The sequence below is a fragment of the Trichosurus vulpecula genome, chromosome 4 (assembly GCF_011100635.1).
Source record: "Trichosurus vulpecula isolate mTriVul1 chromosome 4, mTriVul1.pri, whole genome shotgun sequence".
NCBI lineage: Eukaryota > Metazoa > Chordata > Mammalia > Diprotodontia > Phalangeridae > Trichosurus > Trichosurus vulpecula.
In genome coordinates, this window is record NC_050576.1 from 186,447,603 (window position 1) to 186,474,066 (window position 26,464).

General features: G+C 48.9%; 2 protein-coding genes across 3 annotated transcripts; one reads left to right on the forward strand and one right to left on the reverse strand.

The window, feature by feature from the left end:
- Nucleotides 1–314: 314 nt before the first annotated feature.
- Nucleotides 315–15,342, forward strand: PCGF2 (polycomb group ring finger 2). 2 transcript variants are annotated; one of them, XM_036753448.1, is made up of 10 exons: nt 315–367; nt 8,697–8,839; nt 9,680–9,776; nt 10,166–10,221; nt 10,341–10,391; nt 10,853–10,961; nt 11,220–11,274; nt 11,460–11,558; nt 13,021–13,101; nt 13,388–15,342. In XM_036753448.1, the coding sequence occupies exons 2-10, from the start codon at nt 8,728–8,730 to the stop codon at nt 13,757–13,759; spliced, it is 1,032 nt and encodes a 343-aa protein (XP_036609343.1). In that variant the 5' UTR covers nt 315–367; nt 8,697–8,727; the 3' UTR covers nt 13,760–15,342. The 2 variants fall into 2 exon arrangements, with proteins under 2 accessions (XP_036609343.1, XP_036609344.1); XM_036753449.1 differs by having other exon boundaries at nt 11,463–11,558.
- Nucleotides 15,343–16,781: 1,439 nt separating this feature from the next.
- CISD3 (CDGSH iron sulfur domain 3) lies at nt 16,782–20,557 on the reverse strand. Its single transcript, XM_036756361.1, has 4 exons — nt 20,466–20,557; nt 19,250–19,297; nt 17,735–17,848; nt 16,782–17,264 (listed from the first exon to the last, which is right to left on the reverse strand). Exons 1-4 carry the CDS (start codon nt 20,511–20,513, stop codon nt 17,085–17,087), a joined length of 390 nt encoding a protein of 129 aa, XP_036612256.1. The 5' UTR covers nt 20,514–20,557; the 3' UTR covers nt 16,782–17,084.
- Nucleotides 20,558–26,464: the final 5,907 nt, after the last annotated feature.

Consider the following 26,464-nt stretch of genomic DNA (forward strand, 5'->3'; position numbering starts at 1 on the left):
CAACCTAGCCTGCCTCCCCCCAACCCCCCTCTTCCCCCTCTCCGCAAACACCCTGAAGGAATGAGGTCACGTGGGGTGGGGAGTGGGCGGGACCAACTCTTGTCTGAAGGAAAAAAAGCCATTTTGGCCCCCCCCCCTCTCCGCCCCCCATCCCCAGTCCCTCCCCTCCCCCTTTTCGTCCCCTCCCCTCCCCTCTCTCCCTCCCACCCACCCACCCACCCCAAGCCGCTTTCACAAACTCCTTTCTTAGGCCAGGTTTCTCCCCTCCCGCCGCCGGAGCGGGAGACTCGGCCGGGGCCCTCTGCCCCTCCCCTCCCTCCCACCCCCCCTCTCCCGCGACCCATCGGACCCGGGACCCGCGACCCAGGTAAGCGCGCGCGGACTGTCCCTGCCCTTCTTCGCTCTAGCGCCGGGCCCCGGATGCAGGGGCTCTTTCTCCCTACGGGGGTGGGGGCAGCGGCGCCCCTCGTACTGCGCCCTTTTTCTCCTACCCCCCAGCCCGCCCCGTCTGCCTTTCTTTCTCCCCCTTTTCTCTTTTTTCCTTTCCTCTGCTTCCAAGATGGCCGAAGCGGATTCCCTCCCCCCCTTTTTTAAACCACTTGCCATCTCCCCTCTTGTCCTCGACCACCTCCACCTCTTTATGCCGCACTACCCCCCCCATTCCCCTGCCTTAGGGATGAAGTGGGCGGGGGGCTGGGAGACCGGGGGGGGGGGTCTTCGTCCTCTTGTCCCTTTCCAGTAGCTTTAGAAGCACCAGATCCCCAGCCACCAACAGCTCCGTAACTGGGGGAGGGGGGCGTGAGCGCCCCCCCCCACCCCAGGCGTCGGGGACATTGGAGGAGTTGGGGAGGTGCTTCCCGGGCTGGGGGAGAGAATGGGGGAATGCCCCTACGATTCTGCGCGGATCGCAGTATCTTTCACCGTGGGGTGCTCTCCTCCTCCCTCCCCAATATAGTGGCTTCTACTCCTAAAGAAAAGAGATCAGTGTCCATCCTTTGCCTATAGGACACTCCCTTCGCGGGCCCCGCAGAAAGTTTGACTCCAGGGAGGTGGAGATCACCCCAAAACTGAGGCCCCACATCTAAGGGCCGAGGGGGGGGGGGGGGAAAGAGGTTACTTATCGCGATATTTTCCATCGGTTGTGGCAGAGGGGAGGGGTCTGGAGGGCTAGCCCCTCCCCCATTCCCGAGCTGGAGCCTGGGGCTTCCTCCGGTCCCCCCCCACCCCCAATCTTTTGCCTCCGGCGCCTCGAGCTGTGGGGCCGGCTACCTCGGCACTTACCCACCCACCCTTCCCTTACTGTCCATCCAAAAATGCCCCCAGCCCCACCCCCCCCACCTGAGCTTGGGACTGCTGTGGTCGAGGGGGCAGGGGGCGTAAGAGAGTAGGATGGTGTCGAAATTATCCATAAATTTTATAGAAAAGTGTTGTGTCTGTCTTTGCCTTCCTCCTGCTATTCTGTCCCCTTCTTTGTCTTTTTTCAGACCCTCCGTCTTTCTGACTGTCTCTTACGAGTATATGTGTGTGTATTTAGACTTGTACTCCCTCTGTTTCCTCTAAGGAACCTCTGAAGCCCTCCCAGGGTCTCCCCCCAATGTCTGTACCTCTTTACCTCGTGTCTCACTCCTTCCCCATGTTCCCCACCGCCCCGTTCCAAAGTGGTACTAGTTGGGGCAGGAACACAAAGCTGGCATTGGTGGGACTTTTCCCCCTCTGGGGCCCTTCTGACCTGCGGGGGGGTGTGGTATGGGGCAGTTAGAGTTGGGGAGGGCATGAGAAATGAAGAAGAGAGTGAGGCAGAGGGCATTATAATCAGCTAGAGAAGAGGGTGTGTGTGTGTGTGTGTGCGCGTGCTAGAAACAAGAAGTCTCTGTCCAAGGTGAAGCTTCCTGGGGGGGGGAGGGGTGAGTATGAGAGGTAGACAAAAATTTGGGATAACGGAGCTGTCCTTAGGGATACAGGAGGAAACAGCATAGGTTTACTTTGTTGGTGCAGCCAGATATGGAGTGTTTTCTGGACAGGTGCTCTTTCCTTCCGAGGGTTCTGTTTCCTGGGGAATGTGTGTGTGTGTGTGTGTGTGTGTGTGTGTGCGCGTGTGCGTGTGCGAATATGGTTGCCTTTGTTTCGGAGAAAGATTTGTGTTGAAACTTGCCTCGGATTTGGGGGAGAAGTGCACAAAAGGTTAGTGTGTATGTATGTGTATTTCTGGTTATAGTACATTGTGTCAGGCTCTGTGTGTATAGACCCTTGCTGAGGAGGGAGTGTGTGTGAGCCGTGCATTCATCTGGCAAGTCTTCGTGTGCCTGGCTCAGTCTGTCTCTGGCTGTACATGTGTTCGGGTGTGTCTGGTTCCGTGTGTCTGGCCAAATGTATATCTGACCACATCTCCGTGTGCATGTGAGAGAAAAAGAGAGGGAATATTATTGAGTGTGTCTGGCTGTGTGTTTCTGTGTGTATTTGGCTATGGGTCTGATTCTGTCTCTGTGTTGGGTCTTTGTCTGGTGCCACCCTCTGTTGTGTCTCTTGGGTTTGGCACCTTTCTAGGGGGTTCCCTGGATGTCTGCTGACACCACAGCCAACAGGCAGCTAGCGCTGAAATATTGGAAGGACTGGGAACGGGGACAACAGTCAACAACAGCCTGCGCAGCAGCCAAGGGGCTGGGCTATGGTAGACAGGGGTAAGGAAATTATAGGAGAGCCAAGGGGCTAAGAAATCAAGGGCTTCTTCCTCCTGTACAACAGGCAATGGTGACCAGACTTCGAGGGAGTGGATTTCTTTTCCATAATGCCTGGAGAAGAAGCCTGGTATCCCAGGGGAAACTGATCAAGGCCTGATTATCTCTCTAAGACAGAACAGATAGATACAGCTATTTGCAAATAAAACTGACAATCTAAATGAAATGGTGAATATTCACAAGAAATATGATTTGCCCAGATTAACAGAACAGGAAATAGAATGCTTAAATAACCCTATCTTAGGACAGATAAGTAAAGAACTTATCTCTGCATGGCAACAGAGAGAGGCATGCCATGGGAGCAGACCTTGAGGCTTCATTCAGGTCCTGTGACCTTCTGCTTGGCATATGACCTTGAGAATGTCTTTTTGGAGTTCAGTCTTCCTTGTTCATAACATGGGTGCTGGGGGGAAGGAGGGAAGAGAAACTAGGGGTTGAACATGATCCTGTCTTCCTCATCCCTAGACATGAGATAAGTGTTTTAAAAGGCAGCTAGGTGTTGGTATACTTTATAATTTAGACACTTAATAGCCAAATGATCTTGGGCAAGTCCTTTATCTCTTTCAGCCTCAGTTTCCTCATGTGTAAAATGGGGATAATAATAGCATCTGCCCCAGGATCAGATGAGATTAACAACATGTGAGGAAAGTGTTTTGCAAACCTTAAAGCCATGTGTAAACTCTAGCCATGTAACTGCCTTGGTACCTTGGCAAACTTTAAGGATCCCATCCTTGGGAACCTCAGAGAGGTTACCTCTCCCATCCCCTTAGTTGCAGGCAGTACTGTCCATCTCCTACTCAAGGCCCACTGGGGTCAGATTGTGGGGAGGGCAGGGGAAGGGACTGCCACCCCTTTGAGAGCCCTGGACCAAGAGCCAGAAGACTTGGGTCTGCTTCCTGCTGCTGCTGCTGACTAGGTTGCATGATCTCCGTCAAGCCCCTTTCTAAGTCCAGGCCTCCTCCTTTGTAAAATAAAAGAGATAGGTCAGGATCATGGATTCTGAAACTTTTTTAAGTCACGGGCTCTTTGGCAGCCTGTTGAAGCCTAGGGATTCCTTTTTGGAGTAATGTTTTTGAGTGCATCAAATAAAATACATAGAATTGCAAAAAAAACCCAATGGTTAGTGAAAATAAAGGTGTAATTTTGTTGTTGTTGTGTTCTCATTCAAGTTCATAGATACCTTAAGATCTATCCAGGGAGCTCTTGGGGGTCTGTGCAATATTAAGGTCCTTTCCAGTCATGACCTTGTATGACAATAGATATGACCTTGAGTGACCTCTGCTGAGACCTTGACATCTCTGGATCAGGGAAATGGGATTATTTTCATTGGAGAAAAGAAGTAGTGGTGAAGGAGGGGAGAATCTAACTGTCTTCAAGCACCTTCTGAGCCCAAAGTCTCTTAGGAAAGACCTAAAAAACACTGAAACCAAGAGAGACTTGGGGAGCCGGGGAGTTTCTGTTCTTGCAAACTTTGGGGCCAAAGAAGGACACCTGAGAGTGGAGATGGAGAAGGGAACTATGTGGAGGCTCAGGGCCTTGGAGGAGATGGTCTGATTGGGGGCAGGGACAGAAAGAACTCCTCTTCTGCCGGGGGAGGAGGGGTTCAAAGGGGTGCTGATTCTCCATTGACATCCCATTTCTAAGCTAGGTCTGCTGGGTTTGACATCAGAGGCTTTCTGGGAATGCTTACCTTTTCATTTTCTCCTTTCTCTGTCAGTCTGCAATTTTAGCTGTGGTACCCCTTTCACCTCTTCTCCCCCATCCTAACCCCCACTCTCCTCCCCCATAGACCCATCCTGGTGGCATCAGGGGAGAGATTAGGTGTCAGGTGTGTGGGGGCCCTGAGGCCCAGAGGTGGGGAGGGGGCAGGGCCAAAGGCCCTAATACTTATGAAGGCTCCTGTTTACTGTACCTCTTGGCATCCTGCCTGCAGGGCTCTGTAGGTAACCATGGAAATCAGGTGAGGGAACCAATCAGCATCCCTTAATTCCCTCCTTCCTCCCCATAGGTAAATCTGCGGCCCCTCTGGATGTGGGAGGGACAGGAAACACGATGGGAAAGTGGGAAACAAATTCTAAAATTTGTCGAGGAGAATAAGGCCATAGTGGAAGCAGCGATGTTCATCTGAAGCTTCCAGGGGGAGAAGAGGGGCTTGATTAACATTCTGAGCTGGCTTTTGCTTCGGAGGAGAGGTCTGGTTGACTCCACCATGACTCCAGGTCACTTCTGAGCGCACGAGTCCTGTAGCCTGGATGTTAGTGTGTCTGCCTTAATAGAAACTACCTTGGTGTATGCATTTAAAGCAAGAGTCTGTTGTTTTGGAAACACAGCAAGTGTGTGAATGAGGTGGCTGCGTTGGTGTGGGGAGTCTGTGGATTTATGTGTAAGGGAAGGGGAACCTGAGGAAGTTGGAGCATGAATAAGATGATGATGACAGCCGCCCTGGTTCCATGGGGATGCCCGGCCTCAGCTTCCTCATGTAACACCCCATCCCCTTCACCCCAGACAAAAGGGCAAATATCAACATAGACACATAGGTAGACGTGGACTTTCTTTTCTGTCTTCAAAGACTAGAATGAAGCATCATGGGGAAGTGGAAAGGGACCCAGCTCTCAGTACACACACACACACACACACACACACACACACACACACACACACACACACACGGAGTGCGCGCTCGTGTGCGTGTGTGACTGTGTGACCTTGGGCAGATCACGTCATCTCAAAGGTTCTCAGTTTCTTCATTTGTAAAACTAGAGGATTAGACTAGAACAGGGGTTCTTACCCTGGGGTCCACAGACCTAGGGAGGAGGTATCTGTTGATAGATTTTAGACTGGCAAACTTGAATAGGAAGGAAAAAAATCTTTATATTTTCACTAGCCTTAAATTTAGCATTTCCTTCAATTATGAGTTTTTAGAAAAACATCATTCTGAAAAGGGGTGCATAGATTTCACCAGATTGCTGGAGGGGTTCATAAAATAACAACAACAGAAGTTAAGAATAAGTCAAGGAGAACATTCTCCAAAGTGCTCCTCCCAGCTCTCAATCTTTAATCCTGTGATCTTAGAAATTGATTTGGAGTTATCTTGCCAGGAATGGAGTTACAATAGAAATGGTCAAACAGCTAAGGGACTAAGGTCTCTTTTGGCTTTAAATCTATGACAGTTTCCTGTGACCCAGGAAAGGATGGAAGACTGACATTTTTGCCTGGGACCTGGGAACACCTTGTGTCCTGTTTCTTTAACCTGGATACCTATTTCTGTGTATCTTTGCCTCTGAATGAATATTGCCATGTGTCTCTGTCCATATCTGAACATCTCTGCACACCAGTGTGGTGTCTGTATCTGTGTTTTACTGTGTGTGTGTGTGTGTGTGTGTGTGTGAGAGAGAGAGAGAGAGAGAGAGAGCGCGATTGTGCCTGTTACACTGCTTACAGCTCAGTGTTTGCTGTCTCTCTTATTTTCCGTCTTTGCATCTCTCTCTCTCCCTCTCTCTCTCTCTCTCTCTCTCTCTCTCTCTCTCTCTCTCTCTCTGTCTCTGGCCCTGTCTGTACTTTTTCCTCCCTGGGTCTCTCTTTGCTCCTTGGATCCTGGCCAGCCTCATCTCTGGAGTCCCTATAGAAACCCCTGATCCTGATTTGGGGGATGGTGGGGGAGCGGGGCAGGAGCTGGAAGGGATGTGGAGGGGATGCGTTCTGCAAGGGCTACACACAGCCTACTCTGACCTTACACACTGGAGTTTTCCTAGAGTGGGGGGTGGCGTTGGTGGCTTTCTCCTGTTCATATTTGAGATGTGATTTCTGAAGGGAAAAGAAAACAAATTAGGAAATCAAGCTTGGGACTTTGACCCCCTCCCCACCAATGGCTCCTAGGCAGGACCCACCTTTAGAAGTGAGAATGTCTTCTGTGGTTGCTTCAGGCATTCATTAGAGAATCCCAGAACCTTAGACTTGGTAAGGACCTTAGGATATCCTTGAGCCCAACCCTGTTATTTAAATTTTCCATTTAACAAATGATTATTAAGTAGTGTATATTAATTATTCCTCTATATGGCTCTAGTTAGTTGTACAGTCAAGATTTGAATCTGGGTCTGTCTCCTGTATGGTTACTGCCCCTACCTGTACTGGGCAGAGGGGGTCACCAGTGGGTGTTGGCACATGCTGTGGTGTTTGTCTGGAGAGATATAAGGGGGGGGGGCATTCATTGGTGGGAAACGAGGTATTTTTTAAGGGGCTAAAGTTGGTTACTGCTTGTCCATATAGTGGGAAACTTGGAGCACAGAGGTGGTTGTGGTTGTTGTGGTTTTTGCCTCCCTGCCCCCTTTTACCCGCAGAAGTGGTTCAGAGGAAGAAAAAGGCTAATCTCTGCTCTCAGACAGCTACTTGTCTGTTGTCAGGCGGAGGTGGGGGGGGACGACGGACTGGAGCGCTCAGGAAGGGAGGGAGGCTATGCATCCAGGATGCAGACAGGAAGATGGCTATAAATGAATGAACTGTGGCCACCAGGGCAGAAGACCAAGGAAGGGATGGAGGGAGTAGGACCAGACATAAAGAATCAGGAAAAACTTCTTATAAAGAGAAAGCATGGAATAGGACTGGGAAGGGACAGAAGGAGCAGAGTAGGAAGAAAGGAAAAGGAGGAGGGAAGGGCCTCTGAGAAAGGCATTGCCCAGAGAAAGTGAGGCGTGGAATGGGCACAGGTTTAGTGCAAAGATGGAAGTTGGGAGGGGAAACTGAACGATGTGGAGGGCCTCAGGTCATGGAGTAACTTAAAATCTGTTTATCGAATTTGATATTATATGACTTATCTTTGTGGCATAATAAAAGGAGCACTGGATTTGGCATCAGTTCCTGTGGGTTCTGGCCTTGGTTCGGCTATTATCTACAAGACCCTGGACGATCATTCACTTCTCTAGACATCAGTTTCCTTATCTGTAAAAGGAGAGCTGAATTAGGTGGCCTCTGAAGTCCCTTCAAACTTGAGATCTATGATCTCCAAGTTTTCTTCTAGATAAATGTGTATGTACACACACACACACACACACACACCCATACATTTGTTGTTATTCAGTTGTATCAGTCCTTTCCAACTCTTCGTGACCTCATTTGGAATTTTCTTGGCAAAGATACTAGGGCGGCTCTCCAGTTTCTTCTCCAGCCCATTTTACAGATGAGGAAACTGAGGCAGAGTTAAGTGACTTGCCCGAGGTCACACAACTAGGAAGTGTCTGAGTCTGGATGTGAACTCAGGAAGATGAGTTTTCCTGACTCCAGGCCTGGTGCTCTACTGCACCACCTAGCTGCCTAGATCCATCTATCCATTTGTGTGTGTGTGTTTACACATGTACATATACATACATTTATATACATACAAATATGTATATTGTATATATGTGTATATATATACATATATATATATACACATATACAGATCTGTGTGTATGTGCGAATGTATGTCTCCCTCTCTCTATATGTTTTTTTATATATATATATATATATATATGTATATATGCATATATGTATATATGTATATATACACACATACACACAGGCATATGAATACCAGACTGAGACACAGTCACGTCAGCCAGAAGAAATTTTACTTGTTTAAACAGGGAGAAACAGAGTCAGATTGCTCTGAACGCTGAACTCCAGGAAAGATCTCAAAAGGCTTGCATGATCTCTTAGCCCACCTTCCATCTCGGCCATCTGCCAGCTGGAGGACTCTTCCCGTCATCTGGCCCAAACCTTTCCATCTTCGGTCTTGTCCTGAGCACAGGTGGACCTTGCACCTGCCTGTTCCCATTTTCTTTCTGGGACATCCAGGTGTCCAGTACTTAGGGTGGACTCTGGGCAGGTGATGGTGGGGAGAGATAGTAGAAGGGCCCTGGATTCCATTTTCCCGTCTTCAGGCTCCCCCCTGGCTCAGCGTTTAGGTTGTTCCCTTCCTTTTTGCAGGACGGTGCTCTCCCTCCTCTACCCCAGCATCATGCATCGGACAACTCGGATTAAGATCACAGAACTGAACCCCCATCTCATGTGTGCCCTCTGTGGGGGGTACTTCATCGATGCCACCACCATTGTAGAATGTCTGCATTCCTGTAAGTGGGGAGGGGACTGAGAGGGGTGAGCCCCGTCTTTGGATGGGAGGCCATCTTTCCCAGGGAGTTGGTGGTGGGGAGATCCTGGGCTGAGGAAGAGACTTAGGCTCTGCCTTCAGGCTGATGGGGAAAGACACCACCCTAGGCCCTTGGGAAGATCTAGCTTTAATTGAGATGTGCTGTGATACAGTGGAGAGAGGCCAGAGACTGGCTTCAGAGGACCCAGGTTGGAATGTGGGCTCTGCTAATGGCCACCTGGGCAAGTCTCTTCCCCTGCCTGGGCCTCAGTTTCTTCATCTGTAAAATGAAGGGAGTTGAAGTTTGGACTGGATGGCCTCTGAGGTGCTTCCCAGGCCTCTGTGATCCTATAACAGGAAAGGCTGGATGTGGCCTGAGAAGACTTCTGATGCCATCAGAGTCCAAGACGACCAAGGCACAGACAGAGATACCGATGAACAGGGTACAAACAATAGATGGGAACAAACAATCTGTAAAGCAGCATTCAGCCCATGATGTCAGGGGGACGATTAAGGGAAAGGGGGAGTTAGTCAAGGAAGGCTTCCTGAAGGGGGTGACCTTGTCCAGACACTCTGTAGCTGTGGTCTCTCTAGGGTTGGACCACAGGTTAGATCAACATCTAGCCTTAGTCTAGTTCCTGAGGAGGGAAGAAGAATATCTTGGCCAGGACCCCTTTTCCTCAGTCCTACCCCATCCCTTACACGAGAAGAGAAAGTTAATCTAGCAGGCATAGAAGATGGGTTGACCATGGGGTCACTCCTGTATTGAAGCCAGGTGTATGCAGAGGCCTTCCTAACCTCCCTCACTCCTTTCCTCTCCCAGTCTGCAAAACCTGCATCGTCCGATACCTGGAGACCAACAAGTACTGTCCCATGTGTGATGTACAGGTCCATAAAACACGTCCACTGCTGAGCATCAGGTGGGGCCCAGAGACAATAGGAGGGGCTGACATCCCCTTCCCTTCTAGCCTCCTGCCCAGGGTTCTTCTCTCCTCTGCTTGCTGTTTGCTCCGCCTTCCCTCCCTCACCCCTCATCCGGTCACTTTCCTTTCCTGCCTAAGGGACCCCTGAATAGGGCGGGGGAAGTAGGGGGAGTCAGGAAAGAGCTTAAGAAATCCCTGGGGAGGGGAAAGTTCTTGGGGTTGGGCTTGTAATTCGAGACACAAGGGCCATGTGTCTGATGACCAGAGGATGAGTGGCATCAAAGAAGGGGTTCCTGGGGCCCCAGGGAGATGGGGAAGGTCTTTGGCTTCTCTTGACACACTCTCTGTGGTGAGCTCCGTGAATCCACTTGTGGCATCTTTTCCAGGTCAGACAAAACCCTTCAAGACATCGTATATAAACTAGTCCCTGGACTTTTCAAAGGTACAGGCTGTCCCTGTTTCCCTCCTCCCTCAATCCCCAACCTCCCCTCCTTCATTTCCCTGAGGGTCCCTGCACACCTCCCCTTGTTCACGGTGAGCTTCCCTTCTCTTCCCTTGCAGATGAGATGAAGCGTCGGCGAGATTTCTACGCGGCTTACCCTCTCACCGAAGGTGAATGTTTCCCCTCAGTCCTGGGCTGAGTAGCTGGGGAAGGGTGGGGAAGCGGAAGCACACGTGTGTGTGTGTGTCAGACTCTCTCTCTCTCCCTAATTCCCCGCCAAGACCCCGTCCCCACCACGGCATGACTTGGGTTTGGTCCTTCCCCACACTGGGCTGAGTGAGTATGCCTGCCAAGAAAGGAGACCCGTTGAGTATGCAAGTCCAGAGCCCTGGGCGCTCCAGCAGAATGTAAGCTCTCTCACGGCAGGGACTGTTCTCACTTTTGTCTCTGTATCCCCAGTGCCTAACCCTGTGTCTGCTACAGAGTTGGTGCTCAAATATTTGGTGAATTAAAACGAGCTTGGGGAAGTGGGGAGGAGTGGCAAGTGTGGGCCCCCTTCCTACCCCACCCCAAGGCTGAGGATCCCTCCCCCCACCCATCCTGCCACTGACTCCACTTCTTTCCCCCCTAGTCCCCAATGGCTCCAATGAAGACCGAGGCGAGGTCCTAGAACAGGAAAAGGGGGCTCTGAGTGATGATGAAATCGTCAGCCTTTCCATTGAATTTTACGAGGGAGTCAGGCAAGTCCCTTGCCCCTGCTCTGGTCCGGGGGACCTGGAAGTTGGAATAGATCAGGATACCTTGCCTGGGTTACGGGGCTTTTTTTTTTCCTGCTCCTTAACTGGAGTTTCTTCATTCTTTCCCACATCAGTGGGATTTTCAACTCCGGGTGGGAGGGTTTCTGATAATGAGCCACTCCCTGGAGGGGACAGGACAGGATTGGGAAGGGACCCCCTCCCTCTCCTGGGATTTCCTGGCTTCATTCCTTCCCCCAACAGGGACAGGGAAGAGAAGAAGGGCGCCCTGGAGAATGGGGACGGGGACAAAGAGAAAGTGAGTGCTAGAGGCAGAAGGAAGAAGGGGACTGGGCCGGGGGTAGGGGTGGGGAAGAAGCCTTGAGGGAGGGGAGACGAGGGATTCAGGTAGGCGGGGGAGTGGGGGAGTCACTGGAGTGGACTGCAGTGTTGTTCCTTCCCTCCTCTTGCCTTGAACCCCTCTGTACCCTCCCTTTCCCCCAGAAGACAGGGGTACGGTTTCTGCGATGCCCGGCAGCCATGACGGTCATGCATCTTGCCAAGTTTCTCCGTAACAAGATGGATGTGCCCAGCAAATATAAAGTGAGCCTCGAGTGACTGTAATCACATGATGGATGCTGTGTCTGTGTGCAGGGTCATGTGTGTATCCTCCTCTACAGCCTGCTTGGCTGTATTGCCTTTTCCTTGGTCCCTCTAATCTCCCTAATGTCACTCCAAGTGTGATGACCTTCCCCTGTGCTCCTCTGTGCCCCTAGAGGACAGCTGCAGAGATAAGGATGTATACGAGGGGGCAATCAGTGATGGGCTCCCTCAGTCTGGTTGTCTGTGTTTCGTGACTCAGCCCTGGACTCTTTCTCCTAAGGCAGGACCATTTTGAAAACAGTAAAACCAAGTTTGATTTCAGCAAGGTATTTGACAGGGCCTCTCATAAGATCCTGGTAAACATGATAGAGACATGTGGGCTAGATGTTTGCCCAGATAACTGAGGGGAGCCAAAGAACAGTAAATATCTGCTTCAGTCTGCAGGGAAGTCTCTAGTGGAATGCCGCAAGGCTCTGCCTGTAGCTTTGTTGTATTCAGCATTTTTCTGTATCACTAATACAATTGTTGCCGAATCAGGATCTGAAGATGCTGATTGGACTAAAATGACCAGATCCAATCTAACAAGAAGAAATTTAATAGGGAAATTTACTTTTGCTTGACTATGCATATTTGTTATGAGAATTTTTCTAATTTAGGGGAGAAAACAAATGAGAATTGAAAAAGACAGAAGCTTAAACTGTTTTAAAAAGAAAAAAATGAAATTCAGTAGGAATGACCACAAAATCCTACAGTGGGGTTAAAAAATTCAATTGTACAAGTATGGGGTCAGGGAAACATGTCTAGACATAATTTCAAATGACAAAGGCCTGTGGGGTTCATTCAGTGGACTGCAAGTTCAGCATGAGCCCATAAGTGGTTTTTTTAAAGCCGCTCTGATTTTAATTAATCATTAAATAATCAGTATCATTCACTTGGAGAACTAGTGTCCAGAGCAAGAAAAATAAATGTCCCTCTGTCCTGGTCAGACCAAACCTGGAGCGTTCAGTTCTGGGCGCCACAACCTGGGAAGGACATGACAAGCTGGGGCCTGTGTAGAGAATGGCGACCGTGATGGTCAATGAACGAAGGAAGCATTAAGTACTTACTACATGCAGAGTTCAGCGCTAAGTGCTGGGGAGACACATAAAAAAGGCAAGATGGGCCTGCACTGCAGAAGCTCACGTTCTAATAAGCAGACTCAAAACTGACAAACGGAAATCATCTGAAGGAACCTGGGGGTGCTATTTAATCTAGAGAAGAGATGGCTGGGGCACTTATAGCTGTTTTTAAAGTACTGAAAGGGCTGTCCTTGTGGAAGAAGGACTACATTTGTGTTTGGGTCCCTAGACAGGAAGGACCCCTTTGAGCAAAGCTCTGTCTCCTTGGGCAGGTCATGATGTCTGTCCTGTTTTTCTGTTTTTCCCCCTCCCTCCCTCTCCTGGGATGGGTGTTGTTTCTCCAGGTGGAGGTGCTGTATGAGGATGAGCCTCTGAAGGAGTATTATACACTCATGGACATTGCCTACATTTACCCTTGGAGACGGGTGAGCATCAGGGATAGCCTGGAGGGGGTGGAGAGGCAGGCAGGGCTGGGGTAATTCAACCAGGACTGAGTTCTTTCTTTCACCCTCATTCCTTTTTTCTTTAACTTTCTTGGTGTCTCAGTGTCTGTCTCTCTCTTTAGCTGTTTTTGCTGGTTTCCCTCCTTTCTTCTCTTGATGCTGGTATTATGTTCTTGGGGTGAGGCATGCAGGGCAGGAGGGCCTTTTGCCCCTGACCCTCCCTTTCCTTCCCTGTCTCTCTCCCGGCTCCTCTCCCTGCCCCCTGCAGAATGGCCCTCTCCCCCTCAAGTACCGAGTCCAGCCGGCCTGTAAGCGGCTCCCGCTGCCCACCGTACCCGCTCCTTCAGAAGGCACCAACACCAGCGGGGCATCTGAGTGCGAGTCAGTCAGCGACAAGGCCCCCAGCCCCGCCACCCTGCCTGCCACCTCCTCCTCCCTGCCCAGCCCTGCGACTCCCTCCCATGGCTCCCCCAGCTCCCATGGGCCTACTACCACCCACACAGCCTCCCCCAGCCCCACATCTGCACCAGGGGGCACCACCACCAATGGCGGCACCTCGAACTGCCTGCAGACACCGCCATCTACCAGCAGGGGGCGCAAGATGACTGTCAATGGTACCCCAGTGCCCCCCTTAACCTGAGGACTAGGCTTTCCACCCTGTTTGTGCAGCCTCACTTCTCTACCCCCTCCCCTTTTTCTTGACTTCCCCTATTCCCTCCTTGACTCAAGGTCCTTCTGCCCCACCTGGAGGGGGGTAGAGGGAGGGGTTGGGCTTTATAAATAAATCTATCTATCTATATATATATATATATATATGTACATAGGAAAACCAAATATACATACTTATTTTCTATGGACTAGCCAGATTAATTTAAAAGCTGCAGGAAACAGAGACCTTACATGTATGTGTGCAGGTACGGGTGTGGATTATGTGTGTCTGGGTTTTCTTCATTCATTTTTAAGGGAACTGCATGATTTACTCTGGCTCCTTTCCCTTTGGGATTATCTGTTTAGGTGGGAAAGGGAAGGGAAGTAGAGTCTTTGGGGCTGGGTCTGCCCCATCTTCCTGCTCTCCTCGCTCCTCGAGGAACAGACTGCCTCTGTTCCCTTTGGGGATCCCCTCCTCCAAGACCCCAGAGCTTTAGGTAGCCCCAGGTCCTGCAAGGACAGCACACCCACCTGGCAGAAGCCGCCTTGGCTCTTAAAGGCAGCTTTTGGAGATGGGGTGTGATCATACAGGGGAGGAGGGGGTGGGGACGAAGGTGGGGAGAGCTCGATTCTCTACCCCACTCATGCTTCCTTCGTCGCTCCCACCCACCCCCATGCTTAACGTAGGGAGCTTTTCTCAGACAGTGCCTTTTGCAAATGCGGTTTGTCCTTCAGTTCTGAGGGGGGAGATCTGGAGGGGTGGGTGGCAGTAGTTCCCAACCTCTCCCCTTCCCCCCTGCCCCCAGCCTTGTAGCTTCTGTGGATAGATTAGATTCTTTTTCCTTTTGTTTGTGCCCTTTTTGGCATTAATCTTGCTGAAGGAGAGAACTTGAGGGGGGAGGGGGAAAGGAGGCATCAGAAGCTCTTGAACCCACCTGGAAGCTTTCCCAGTGTGGACACTTCCCCTCCCCACCCACCCCCCCACTCCCATTCCCCTTAACTGAGGCCGCAAGTGAAGTCCACCTTTGGGACTTTGTGGGGAGAGGGCATTTGAACCTCACAGAAGCACACTGACCCCAAACTTGGGAAAAGTCCCTGGGAGGGTCAGCAGTCCCCCTCCCCCTGCCCAGGGGCCCCAAGTTCAGGACACATGTAAAGGGGGATCTCAAAGCACAAGACAAAGGTAGGATTACCAGGGTCCCTCTTTCACCAGGACTGTTGCCTGCAGATTGAACAGACACCTTAGTTTGGGGTGGGATGGGTTAGGGTTAGCCCCATACGATGGAAGGCTGAATTACTTTGTTACAGGGCTGGGTCGGGCTCCTCCTCAAGCAACCCCAGCTTGGCCCTGTCACTCCTCTAGTGTAAATAGTGAGAAGGTGGGATGGGGTAAGGAAACAGGGCACCGATCCCTGACTCTTCTGTAGGGGTACAATCAACCAAATGGCTTTGTCTGTGTGCATCCTGTCCTTGTTGCGGGTCCTGTGATCTGTGTGTGTCCCCTCCTGCCCTTCCTCCCCCCTGCCTTGGCGTTTGTACGACTAATCAGCTTTGTAATAAATGCTGCAGATTCTCCTTGGGCGTGTGCCTTGTTTTCTCTGGGGGCGGGGGTATGCCATATGATGGGAAGTCCATTGTAAAGCAGGGTCCTTTAACCCTCAGCCCGCTTCATGACCTCAGTCTGACACTACCCTTACCCCCCAACAGTCAAGACATAAATAAGGCAGTCATCCTCATTCTCCCCATGGGAGCGCTGGAAAATTCATAAAAACAAACCATTTTTAAGGTTTGCAAAGCACTCTATGCTCATGACTGAAAACTGGAAGGGCCCTCAGAGTTCACCTAGTCTTACAGATGAGGCAACTGAGGCCCAGACAGGTCAAGGGACTCACCTAGGGTCACACAGGTGGTGGCAGCTAAGAGGGATGTGAAACTAGGTCTTCCTGACTCCTAAGTCTAGCGTTCTACCCAGTGCTCCAGGCTGCTTCTCAGGCCTCACTAGAACCCTGTGAGGTAGGTACTACAGGCATTGTCACCCCCATTTCAGAGATGAGGATGCTGAGGCCTAGAGAGATTAAATGACTTAAGTCAGGGTCATACAGCTAACAGTGTCCCAAAAGTCTTAGTGCACAAAGGCTTTTTTGGGACACCTTGCATCCCTGGGCTAATTCTCTATCCCTTTATGCCACACAATGGCCCCACTGAATGCTTTGTCTTTTGTCCCAGCTTCAACTCCTTAGGTCCAGAACTCAGGGTTATAATTCTAGAATCTGGCATTTTCCCAGCCTGTAAAGATTTCTCTTAAGCCACAGGGTGTTGGGGGGAGGGGCACCACTGTCTTTGACAGACAGGGAAAAGAGGACAGGGCTGGAGAACCTTGAAACCATTATTATAATTAGCAGTATTACTGCTAGTATTAGTATTTATATAGTACTTAAGTTTGCAAAGCACTTTACATGTATTAACCCATTTGATCAACTAAATGCAATTTTCCAGCCCAATTAACAAGCATTTATTAAATGCCTACTGTGTGCCAGGCACTGTGCTAGGCTCTGGGGATACGAGTTGAATGAATTCAAGATTTCCTATTTACAAGGAACAGACATGTAACTTCCAAAGCCAAGGCTGGGGGGAAGGAGAGGCAGGGGGAGATGAATTTGGATGGGGTATGGAAAAGGGACTCTGGAAATAATAGAAAGCAACACTACCCAGTGAAACTGAACCCAGCTTTACCACTGGGAGCAGTAAGGGCGAGTCTTTAAGCCTTAGTCAACAAGCTTGTTCCCGTGTGCCAGCCAGTGATCAGGGTTGGTGATACAAAGAAAGATCCCTCCAGGAGAATACTTTCTAATGGAAGCCTCAGTTTTCCGTATCAAATGAGGGGGTTGAGTGAGTGGCTGACGTCTAATGCTAGGAAAACCTCAAATGGGGAGACAGAAATATGTCAGGCCACCAGTCCTGGAACTGGATCTTCCCTCCTGGCACATTAATGAAAATTAAGAAAAAGCAACACATTGAGAAAAAAAACCATTACTAGGTATATTTAATGGCACCAGACGGGGATGAATACATGCTCCTGGGTTCTGTGGGGGGAAGGGACCATGGACCTTTATACTCTATAGGTCAAGAGACAAATCCAGGGAAAACACCAAAAGACTCCCACCTATAGAGGAGACTCGGGCTGAGTCTTGTGTGGAGGAACAGAAGGGTCTTGGGAGGATCTCCTAGTAGGATGGCAGTCAAGCCCTCCAAAGCGCCTGGAAGGGAGGTCCTCATGTTAGAGGAGACACTGCCAACCCAAACCCAAGGCACGCTGGTCAGAGCGGGGAACCCACTTGGGCATTCTGTATCCGTTCACTCTTGTGAGTGCCATCACAATACGGGGGCTTCGAGGTTGCCTTGCAGGTGCAAAGAAAAGCTGAACGGTCTTCTTCAACTTTGAACCTGAGGGGGAACAGGCCCGTTCCCTGGAAGAGGTGGGAGCCATCACAGTAGGGCTACAGGGGAAATGAAGGCCATAAACACAACTACTCAAGGCCTGTGCCTTTCAGGTCCCTGTGCTGGGTGCTGAGCTGGGATGGGGAAGGAGACCTAGAGCAGGACTGAACAATGTCCTCAGGGAGCCCCCAGTCTGATGAGGAAGACTTGCTATCCAGCCAAGTCAGGGCAAGTTGACATATGGAATCATGTTTTCAAAGGTGGGGAGAGGGAAATGAATTGATAAGAAAGAGGGAAGATTGGGAAGGTTAGGTCCCAACAAAAGGAGGACAAGCTTAGGAGTGACTTACAAGCTGTACCTGCCTCTGCCAACCTCCCCTCCTGGGGTAGGGAGGGTAGAAGAGTCTCTTGGAGCCCCCCACCCATCCAGGAAGAGAGGGCAGCCAGGGATAGCCATGCCTGGGGGTGGGGGAAGATCCCAGAGGATGCCAGGGATGCTCCCCCACTCAATACCCACTCAGAGTCCTACCTGGTTCTTACTTCGGCCACACACACACCATTTATAGGTTTTCCCTGTCTTCAAGGACACTTTGATGGGTGTTTTCTGAGCAATCAGAGGCTTCTTTCTTGGAAACCATTTTTTCTATGCATAAAGAAGGAAAGCATAAGTTTAATAATCTTTATACAAAGTAGAGCTTTTTCTGTTCTTTCAATTTATTGACTTTATAAAAAAATATTTTTCTCCTTTGCAACACAAATATGTATATTTAAGCAAAACAAATTTTCCTACTGGCCATATCTAAAGATGTATATCTCATCCTGTGTATTAGTCCATCACCCTGTCAGGAGGTAGGTAGCATCACTGGTCCTCTGCAATCAGGGTTAGCCATTGAGTTGATTGGAGTTCTTAAGTCTTTCTAAGTTTTGTTTTTACAGTGTGATCACTGTACAAACTGTTCATTTTTTTTTCTAAACGTTTTTTATTTTATTTTTTCCAATTATATGTAAAAACAAATTTTAACTTTTTTAAGTTCCAAATTCTCTCCTTCCTTCCTTTTCTTTCCCTCCCCTCTCCTTGAGAAGGCAAGCAATTTGACAGATTATACATGTGCAGTCATGTAAAACATTTCCATAATAGCTATGTTCAAAAGAAAACAGGCCCCAAGTACAAAAACAAAACAAATAAAAAACCAAAAGAAAAATAAAATTTTAAAAAGTATGCTTTGATCTGCATTCAGACTCTATCAGTTCTTTCTCTGGAGGCGGACAGCATTTTTCATCACGAGTCCTTTGGAACTGTCTTGGATCATCGTATTGCTGAGAATAGCTAAGTCATTCACAGTGGATTACTGTACAATATTGCTCTTAGCATGTATAATGTTCTCCTGGTTCTGTTCACTTCACTTTGCATCAATTCATGTAAGTCTTCCCAGGTTTTTTTGAAACCATCCTGCTTGTCAATTTCTCATAGCACAATAGTATTCCATCACAATCACATACCACAACTTGTTCAGCCATTCCCCAACTGACGGGCATCGCCTCAATTTCTAATTCTTTGCCACCACAAAAAAAAAGCTGCTATAAATATTTTTTTACGTATGGGTCCTTTTTCTTTATCTTTTGATCTCTTTGAGATATAGACTGCTGGGTCAAAGGGTATGCGCAGTTTTATAGCCCTTGGGGCATAATGAACTTGTCTTTTAAATAGTTTGGTAACTACTTAAATATAATTGGCTTCCTTTGTATTCCCATGTATTTTATACATTCAAAAGTATTAATCTGAGAAGAGGTTCCTAGGCTTCACCAGCCTGCCAAGGGAATCCATGACACCCAAGAACCCCTAATACAAAGATGTATATACATACACATATATACGCATACATATATATATGTACATACATATCCCCATCACAGCAACTCTCTAAGCTAGGTGCTATTATGAGCCCCATTTTTACAAATGAGGAAGCTGTATGTGAGGAACTGCCAAGATTCTAGCCATTACTAGCTACTTCAAGGGAAGGAATGCATGTGGGTACTTACTTACCAGCCAAGAGGAGAACACCCTGGTCTGGTTCCACCTCAGCTCTGCACTCTAGGATAGGGACGGCGGAAAAAAAGAAGAGGGAAAAATAAAATAAGTTTTTAAAAGTTGATCCTGGGACTTTAAGGTAGAAGAGGGGAAACTTGTTCCTCCACCCTAAATATTTTAATCCATCATAACTACTCAAGGCTGAGAAAAGGAAGGAAGGGGCAAAGGGGAGAGAAAGAAGCTGAGATAAGAGGAAATGAAAGACAAGAAGAGGGTAAACAAAAGGATAAAGCAAAGGGAAAAGAATTTCCAGAATGGTGTGAGAAGACCCATAGGGCAACTAGATGGTGAAGCAGTAGAGCCCTGGGCCTGGAGTCAAATGTTTAGTCAGATACCTCCTAGCTGTGTGACCCTAGGCAAGTCACTTAACCCTGTTTGCCTCAGTTTCCTCATCTGTAAAATGAGCCAGAGGAGGAAGTGGCAAATCACTCCAGTAAGTTTGCCAAGAAAACTCCAAAAATGGGTCACAAAGAGTCAGGCACGACAGAAAATGACTAAACCACCACCACCTGAGAAGACCCAAGAGCACTGAGGAAGGGAAGGCAGAGGGGCCAGAAGAAACAGGGATGAACCAGGGAGGGCAGGGCTTTTTTAAAGACCTTCTGGTCCAGCCCTGCTCCATTTCACAGATGAGGAAGGCCCAGAGAAGTGGGGTGACTTGCTCAAGGTCAGACACATAGGAAATAGCAGCCCCAGGATTTCTACAGCACTGATTCCGAAGGCGTCGGTCTTTCGGCTGGTCATCCCCAGGGCCGAGGGAGAAGGAGCAAAGGTTTCAGGTGTGGAAGGGACCTCAGAGGTCCTCCAGTCTAACTCCGTTTTACAGCTGAAGGAATTGGGGCAAAGGGGAATGGGGGTGGGGAGGGAAGGGAAGCATGAGGAAGAGAAGGTTGGAGGAGACTGGGAAAAAGACTTAGGAAAAGGGACCACGGGGAGAAAAGAACAGCGGAGCCAAGGAGTTTAAGGGATGGGGGAGACGGAGGAGAGGTATGGGGGGAGGGGAGGGAGGCGATTACAGGCAAGAGGTGGGGAAGGACTGGAGAACTCGGGGAGGGAAGGGGAGCTGGGGAGAGGAGGGAACATCCCAGGGCAGGATCGGGGGCCAGGGGAGGGGTGCAGGCCGGGGGATGGGGATGCAGGCAGACGCCCGCCCAGCGTCGGCGCCTCTCACCGCTGCACAGCTCCCCACGGTCCGCAGCCTGCCCACCACGCCGGCCATGGTCCTGCTGCGCCACGGGCCCCGCCTCCGGTCCCGCCCCGTGGCCGGGTCACCTTCCCCGCCGGCCTCGGTGTGCAGTGTCGGGCTCTCCCGCGGGGGCGCTAGGGATGCGCCGGCCCTGCGCCCTCGCCGTGCGCCCGTCCTGCGCCCTCGCTCTCTCTGCGCGCCTCCCCCTTCCTGCGGGAGGCTGGCGCGGCCGGAGTGGGAGGAGCGAGCCGAGCCGCGTAGCCTTAGCAGCCCTGGGCACCAGCTGTTTTCCCCGACGGTTTGCGCCCCACCCTAAATCTGGGAGGAGAGCGCTGAGGTTGCAAGGGGAGCCCTGGCGGGAAAGGATCTCTGCGCGACATTGATGCAGCGGTCTGCAAAATATATGCGCATTGAAATGCAAGATGAGACTCTAGCTGCAGCCCGGTCCTATCCCTCTACGGCCCCGAAATCTTCAGTGCGCCCCCGTTACCTCCCGAGTAAAGTTCTTGGAAACATTCAAGGCTCTCCACGATGTGGCCATGCACCACCCTTCCAGCCTTATCTCACAGGGCTCCCACGCACGCTGTACTGCCACGTAATGTGGGCTATGTGCCAGGGACCTGGGCGACTCCGAAGGGTCTTTGTGCGGCATTTTGTGCAAGAATGGCCCGTCATCCTTCTCATCACTTACTGAAATACTTCGCTGGCCTTTCAACTGTGACTACCAGGCCACTCGTTCTGTTAGTAGTGGCTAGGAAGGCCAGCCAAACGCTGCTTCAGACACGAACCAGCTGAGTGACCCTTAGTTAACCTGCCTGCCTCAGTTTCCTAATCTGTAAAATGGAGTTAATAGTGGCGCCTACCTCCCAGGGTGGTAGGGACCAAAGGAAATTGGATAGATGATAGATAGATGAGATACATACACATAATACAATATGTTGTTCCCCACTTGGAGTTTTATTGACAAAGGCACTGGAGTGGTTTGCTTTTTCCTTCTCCAGCTCATTTTGCAGATGAGTAAACTGAGGCAAACAGGAGTAAGGGACTTGCCCAGGGTCACACAGCTAGGAAGTGTCTGAAGCCAGATCTCAATTCAGGTCTTCCTGACTCCAAGCCTGGTGCTCTATCCCCTGCGCCGGGTAGCTGCCCACAATGCAATATGCATATACTTATGGACACCTATTACACACATGTACACATATATAATTTACTCACATGTATACGTATACACACATGTACATGTATCTCCCTCTACAAGGCTTGCCACCAAAGCCTTCCTACTGTCAAATAGTCCAACGTGAGAAACCGATCAGCGGATAAGCCTTTGAAGCTGAGACGTCATCCTCTGCTGCTGCACTCTAAAGACAGTGGGATTTTTCCTCTTGGATGGCAGCTGAAACCTTCCACATGGGTTGTCTCCCCCATGAGAATGTGAGCTCCCCAGTGTTTTGCACATAGTAAGCACTCGATGAATGCTTCATTCATTCAAAATCCTCCAGTGGTTCCCCACTGCCTCCACATTAAAAGTTTAGACTCCTGACTCCAATTTAAGGCCACCTACAATGTGGTTGCAGCCTCCCAGTTCGGCCTTACCTCTTCCTACTGTCCTTGAGATCAAAGGTGGGAGGCATCTTGCTAGAAGATTTCTAGTGGAACCCTCTTACGGGCGAAGAAAGCAAGAACCCAAGCGGCAAGGCCACACAGGGAAGCATGGACTCAGATGTCTCCAGAGGAGAAAGTGAGGCTGGTGACCGCACAGCCCTCCCTCACTTAAATCCAGTTCACTTGCATATCACCTCCCTGAAGTCATGGTCCTCTTCCAGAACGAAGGACAAACAACGACTCCAGACCCACAGCTCTTGTTAGCTGAAGTTCTCCCTGTATACCCTAAGGCAGGGGAATCTTTCGGTCCTTAAGTTCGGCCCTTTGACTGAACCCAAACTTCACAGAACAAATCCCTTAATAAAAAGAGGCCACAGCTTCCCCACCCCTAGGCTAAGGCCTTTGAATTTGCCTACTCTCTCGTTACTAATTCTCTTGTTTGGAGAAGGCTAAGGCCTCCTCAGGGCAGGAAAGTAAGGTACTAGCATTAAGTAGGTCACTTGGAAGCCATCGAGGTGTTTTATCTCTTTATCCTGGGAGTATTAGCACAGTTCCTGGCACACTAAACGGGCATTTAATCAGTACTTACTGAATTTGATTTCCTGTCCCTACAAAAGGTGGGAAAACTGAGGTGGTGTACTCATACCCTGGCTGAGGGGCAAAGGTGCTGTTGAAAGACACAGAATACATACTTGCTAGGCAAAGGCCAACCCCAACTAATAGTGATAATAGTAATAATCATATTATAACAATAATAATATTCAGTTGTTTTCCGCTCTTCATGACCCCTTTGGGAGTTCTCTTGGCAAACATATTGAAGGGGTTTGCCATTTCCTCCTCCAGCTCATTTTACAGATATGGAAACTGAGGCAAACTAACTTGCCCAGGTAGTAAAAGTGTCTGGGGCTGGATCTGAACTTGGGACGATGAGTCTTCCTGACTCCACGCCTGGCACTCGTTGTTGTTGTTGCTGCTGCTGCTGCTCCCCCTCCTCTCCTCTCCCTCGTCCCCCTCCTTTCCCCTGCCCCTTCCCCCTCCTCTCCCTTCCTTCCTCCCCTTCTCCCCCTCCCCCTCCCCTCCTCCTCCATTTGGCACACTAAGATTTGACAGTAAATGCGATATTCCACACCTGTGGTTCCCTATCTCTGCACAGAGGGAAAAGAGATGCATGTTCTCAATTCTTCCCCTTGACAGCCATTTAACAGGCAACAACTACAGAGGCATCAATCCAGGAGTAAGCCCTAAATTCTTATGCTTCTGTGACCTGTAAGAGAAAGAAGAAAAATCCTGGGAGCCCCAAGTGAAACCAGGACATCAAGGCATGGGAGAAATTCTTATGATTTGGGAGCAAAGAAGAGACTGCCTTTAGAGAAAGGGAAGATAAACTTGAAAACAGGAAAATCATTGCAAATGGAAACTGAGCTGCTAAGTAGGGGTTATAGTGCAGTAGGTTGTGATGATAGGCAACACAAGATTCCACAGGACCATCATCCGATGTGCTAATGGGATACAGAACTGGAAGAGATCTTAGAAATTATGTAATCCAACCTCTTCACAGAGAAGGAAACTGAGGCCCGTTAGGAGAAGCAACTTGCCCCATGTCACATAAGCCATTAGTAGAGGTAAGATTCAAATCCAGGTCATCCACTCCAAATCTAGTGTTATTTCTTCTATCCCACACTGCCTCCTTTCTTACCGAAGTCTTTGGTTTCTTTAATCACCTTCTCCATATCCCCATTAATTCTCAGAAATAAAAGGAACTACTAGTGGAAAGATTTGGATTCCTTCCACCAACTGAATGCCCTTGGGAGGAAGGAAGGAAGAGAGAAAGAAGGAAGCAAAAAAAGAAGGAAGTGGTTCCGTGTTCTCCTACTATGTGTTGTCTCTTATAATCCTCACAGCAACCTTGGGAGGTGTGTGGTATTATTAGCCTTATTTTACAGTTGGGAAAACTGAGGCAGACAGGTTAAATGACTTGCCTAGGATCGTACTCTAGGCCCGGGGCTCTACCATCCATCATGGCACTTAGCTCCTTCTATAAAACTATATATATGAAAGTGTTTAGTGCTGAGAACTTTACTAGTCTTTTTACATGAGTAAATGGGAGAAAAACATTTGTTTTATAGGAATTTACTTTCCTGGGACGCATCTATTCCCAACTGTGCTGGTAGACTCTACTGTGGGAGATTTTAAAAGAAGTGGGAGACCACATGATTCGTTCCATTGGTTACAATTCTTTACAACTGGACTGTTATATAAATAATTTCAGTGTGAAGGTGTATGTAGAACCTGCATTGGATTACATGCCCTCTTGTGGGGGAAGGCAGAGAGAAAATTTGGAATCCAAGAACTTGTGGAACTGAGTGTTGTAAACTAAAAATTAAAAATAAATTTGTTAATTAAAAAAATTGAAAAAAAATATTTAGGCAAATCCAGAGGCTTAAAGAGAGCTGGATATTTTACCTCAAGTAGACCAAACTTCCTGATTTTGCCCTGGAATTTTCAGATTTGATCTGGATGCTTGGCCTGGTAGAGCTAAAGCTTTAGAAAGTTGAGGAATTAAAAATGTTTTAAAAGGGGCAGCTAGGTGGCAAAGTGAGTAGAGCACTGGCCCTGGAGTCAGGAGGACCTGAGTTCAAATGCGGCTTTAGACACTTGACACACTGTGTGACCTTGGGCAAGTCACTTAACCCCAATTGCACTGCCCTCCCCCTCTAAAAAAAATGTTTTAAAAGTAAAAAAAAAGGAATGGGAGACCATGGGAAATGTCTTAGAGGAACTTTTGAGCCTATGAAGATGATGGAAGAACACACCAATATTAATGGAGTCATGTATCATGTAATCTCAAAAGCCAGGGCCAGAAGGGACCTCAGAGAACATCTAGTCCAATTAGTCCCCCTCTTCTTGTCAATTAATCAGTAAGCAGTTATTGTCTACTAGGCCTATGAACATACCAAAAAAAAAAAGAAAGAAAGAAAGAAAAAGAAAGAAAGAAAGGAAGAAAGAAAAAACAAGAATGAACCCTTGTCCTCAAGGAGCTTATATCCTCTCAGGAGAGACACAGTGTACATGTGGTATGTACAGAGTAAATATAAATTAAGAGGTAGTGGGGCGGCTAGGTGGCACACAGAATAGAGCACCGGCCCTGGAGTTAGGAGGATCTGACTTCAAATTCGGCCTCAGACGCTTGACACTCTTACTAGCTGTGTGACGTTGGGCAAATCACTTAACCCCAATTGTCCTGCCTGACCCCTCCAAGAATAAAATAAAATTAAAATAAAAGTTAGGTAGTTAAGGAGGGAGAGCCCTAGCAGTTGGGGGAGGGGATCAGGAAAGGTTTGGTGTAGAAGGTGGTGCATGAGGGAGGCGATGAAGGAAGGAAGGAAGCAAGATAAGATGGAAAGAAGGGAAGGATTTATTAAGTGCTTACCTTGTGTGAAGCCCTGTGTTTTGCTGAATGCCTTTAAAAGCCGAGCTGAGGAGTTATCTACTCCCCGCCCCCCCCACCTCCTGTCTTTGCTCACAGTACTCACATTTCTAGAATACACTCTGGACCTCCCACCTTACCCTCAAGAAGATAATCTACTTAATACTTGTGTTCAGTCGTGTTGAGTTTTCTTGACAAAGGTACTGGAGTGGTTTGCCATTTCCTTTTCCAGGTCATTTTGCAGATGAGGAAACTGAGGCAAACAGGGTGAAGTGACTTGCCCAGGGTCACACGGCTAATAAGCATCTGAGGCTGGATCTGAACTCAGGAAAAGGAGTCTTGTTGAAGTCAGGCCCAGCACTCTATCTACTGCACCACCTCGATGTTCTCCTACTCGGCACTGAAGGAAGTCAAATCAATAATGTTTACTTCTGTTTAAGGGCATGATCATCTACTGCTCTCAACTCCTTGAGAAAGTCATCTACATTCAGTGCTATTTTAAATGCTTCCACTTCCTCTCTTCTCATTCAATTCTAAACTCTCTGTAATCTAGCTTCTAACACCATCATTCAATTTCTCCAAATGATTGTTGACCTCTTAATGACCTCTTAATTATCGACTCTAACAACTTTCTCTCTCTCTCTCACTCTGGCAATTTGGGTTAAGTGACTTTCCCAGGGTCACACAGCTAGTAAGTAACTGCTTGAGGCCAAATTTGAACTCAGGTCCTCCTGACGCCAGGGCTGGTGCTCTATTCACTGAACCCCCTTGCTGCCTTGGTTTCTTTTTTCTCTACCATCCTTTGAGACCCCTCTACAGCATTCTGAACTCTGGATCACCCTCTTTTCCTGGGTAATTTCTCCTTTCTAGGGTTTTGTGACATGGTTATCTTGCGGTTCTCCTATTTTTCTGACTTTTCTTTCTCAGGTTCCTTTGCTGGACCTTCCTCCAGATG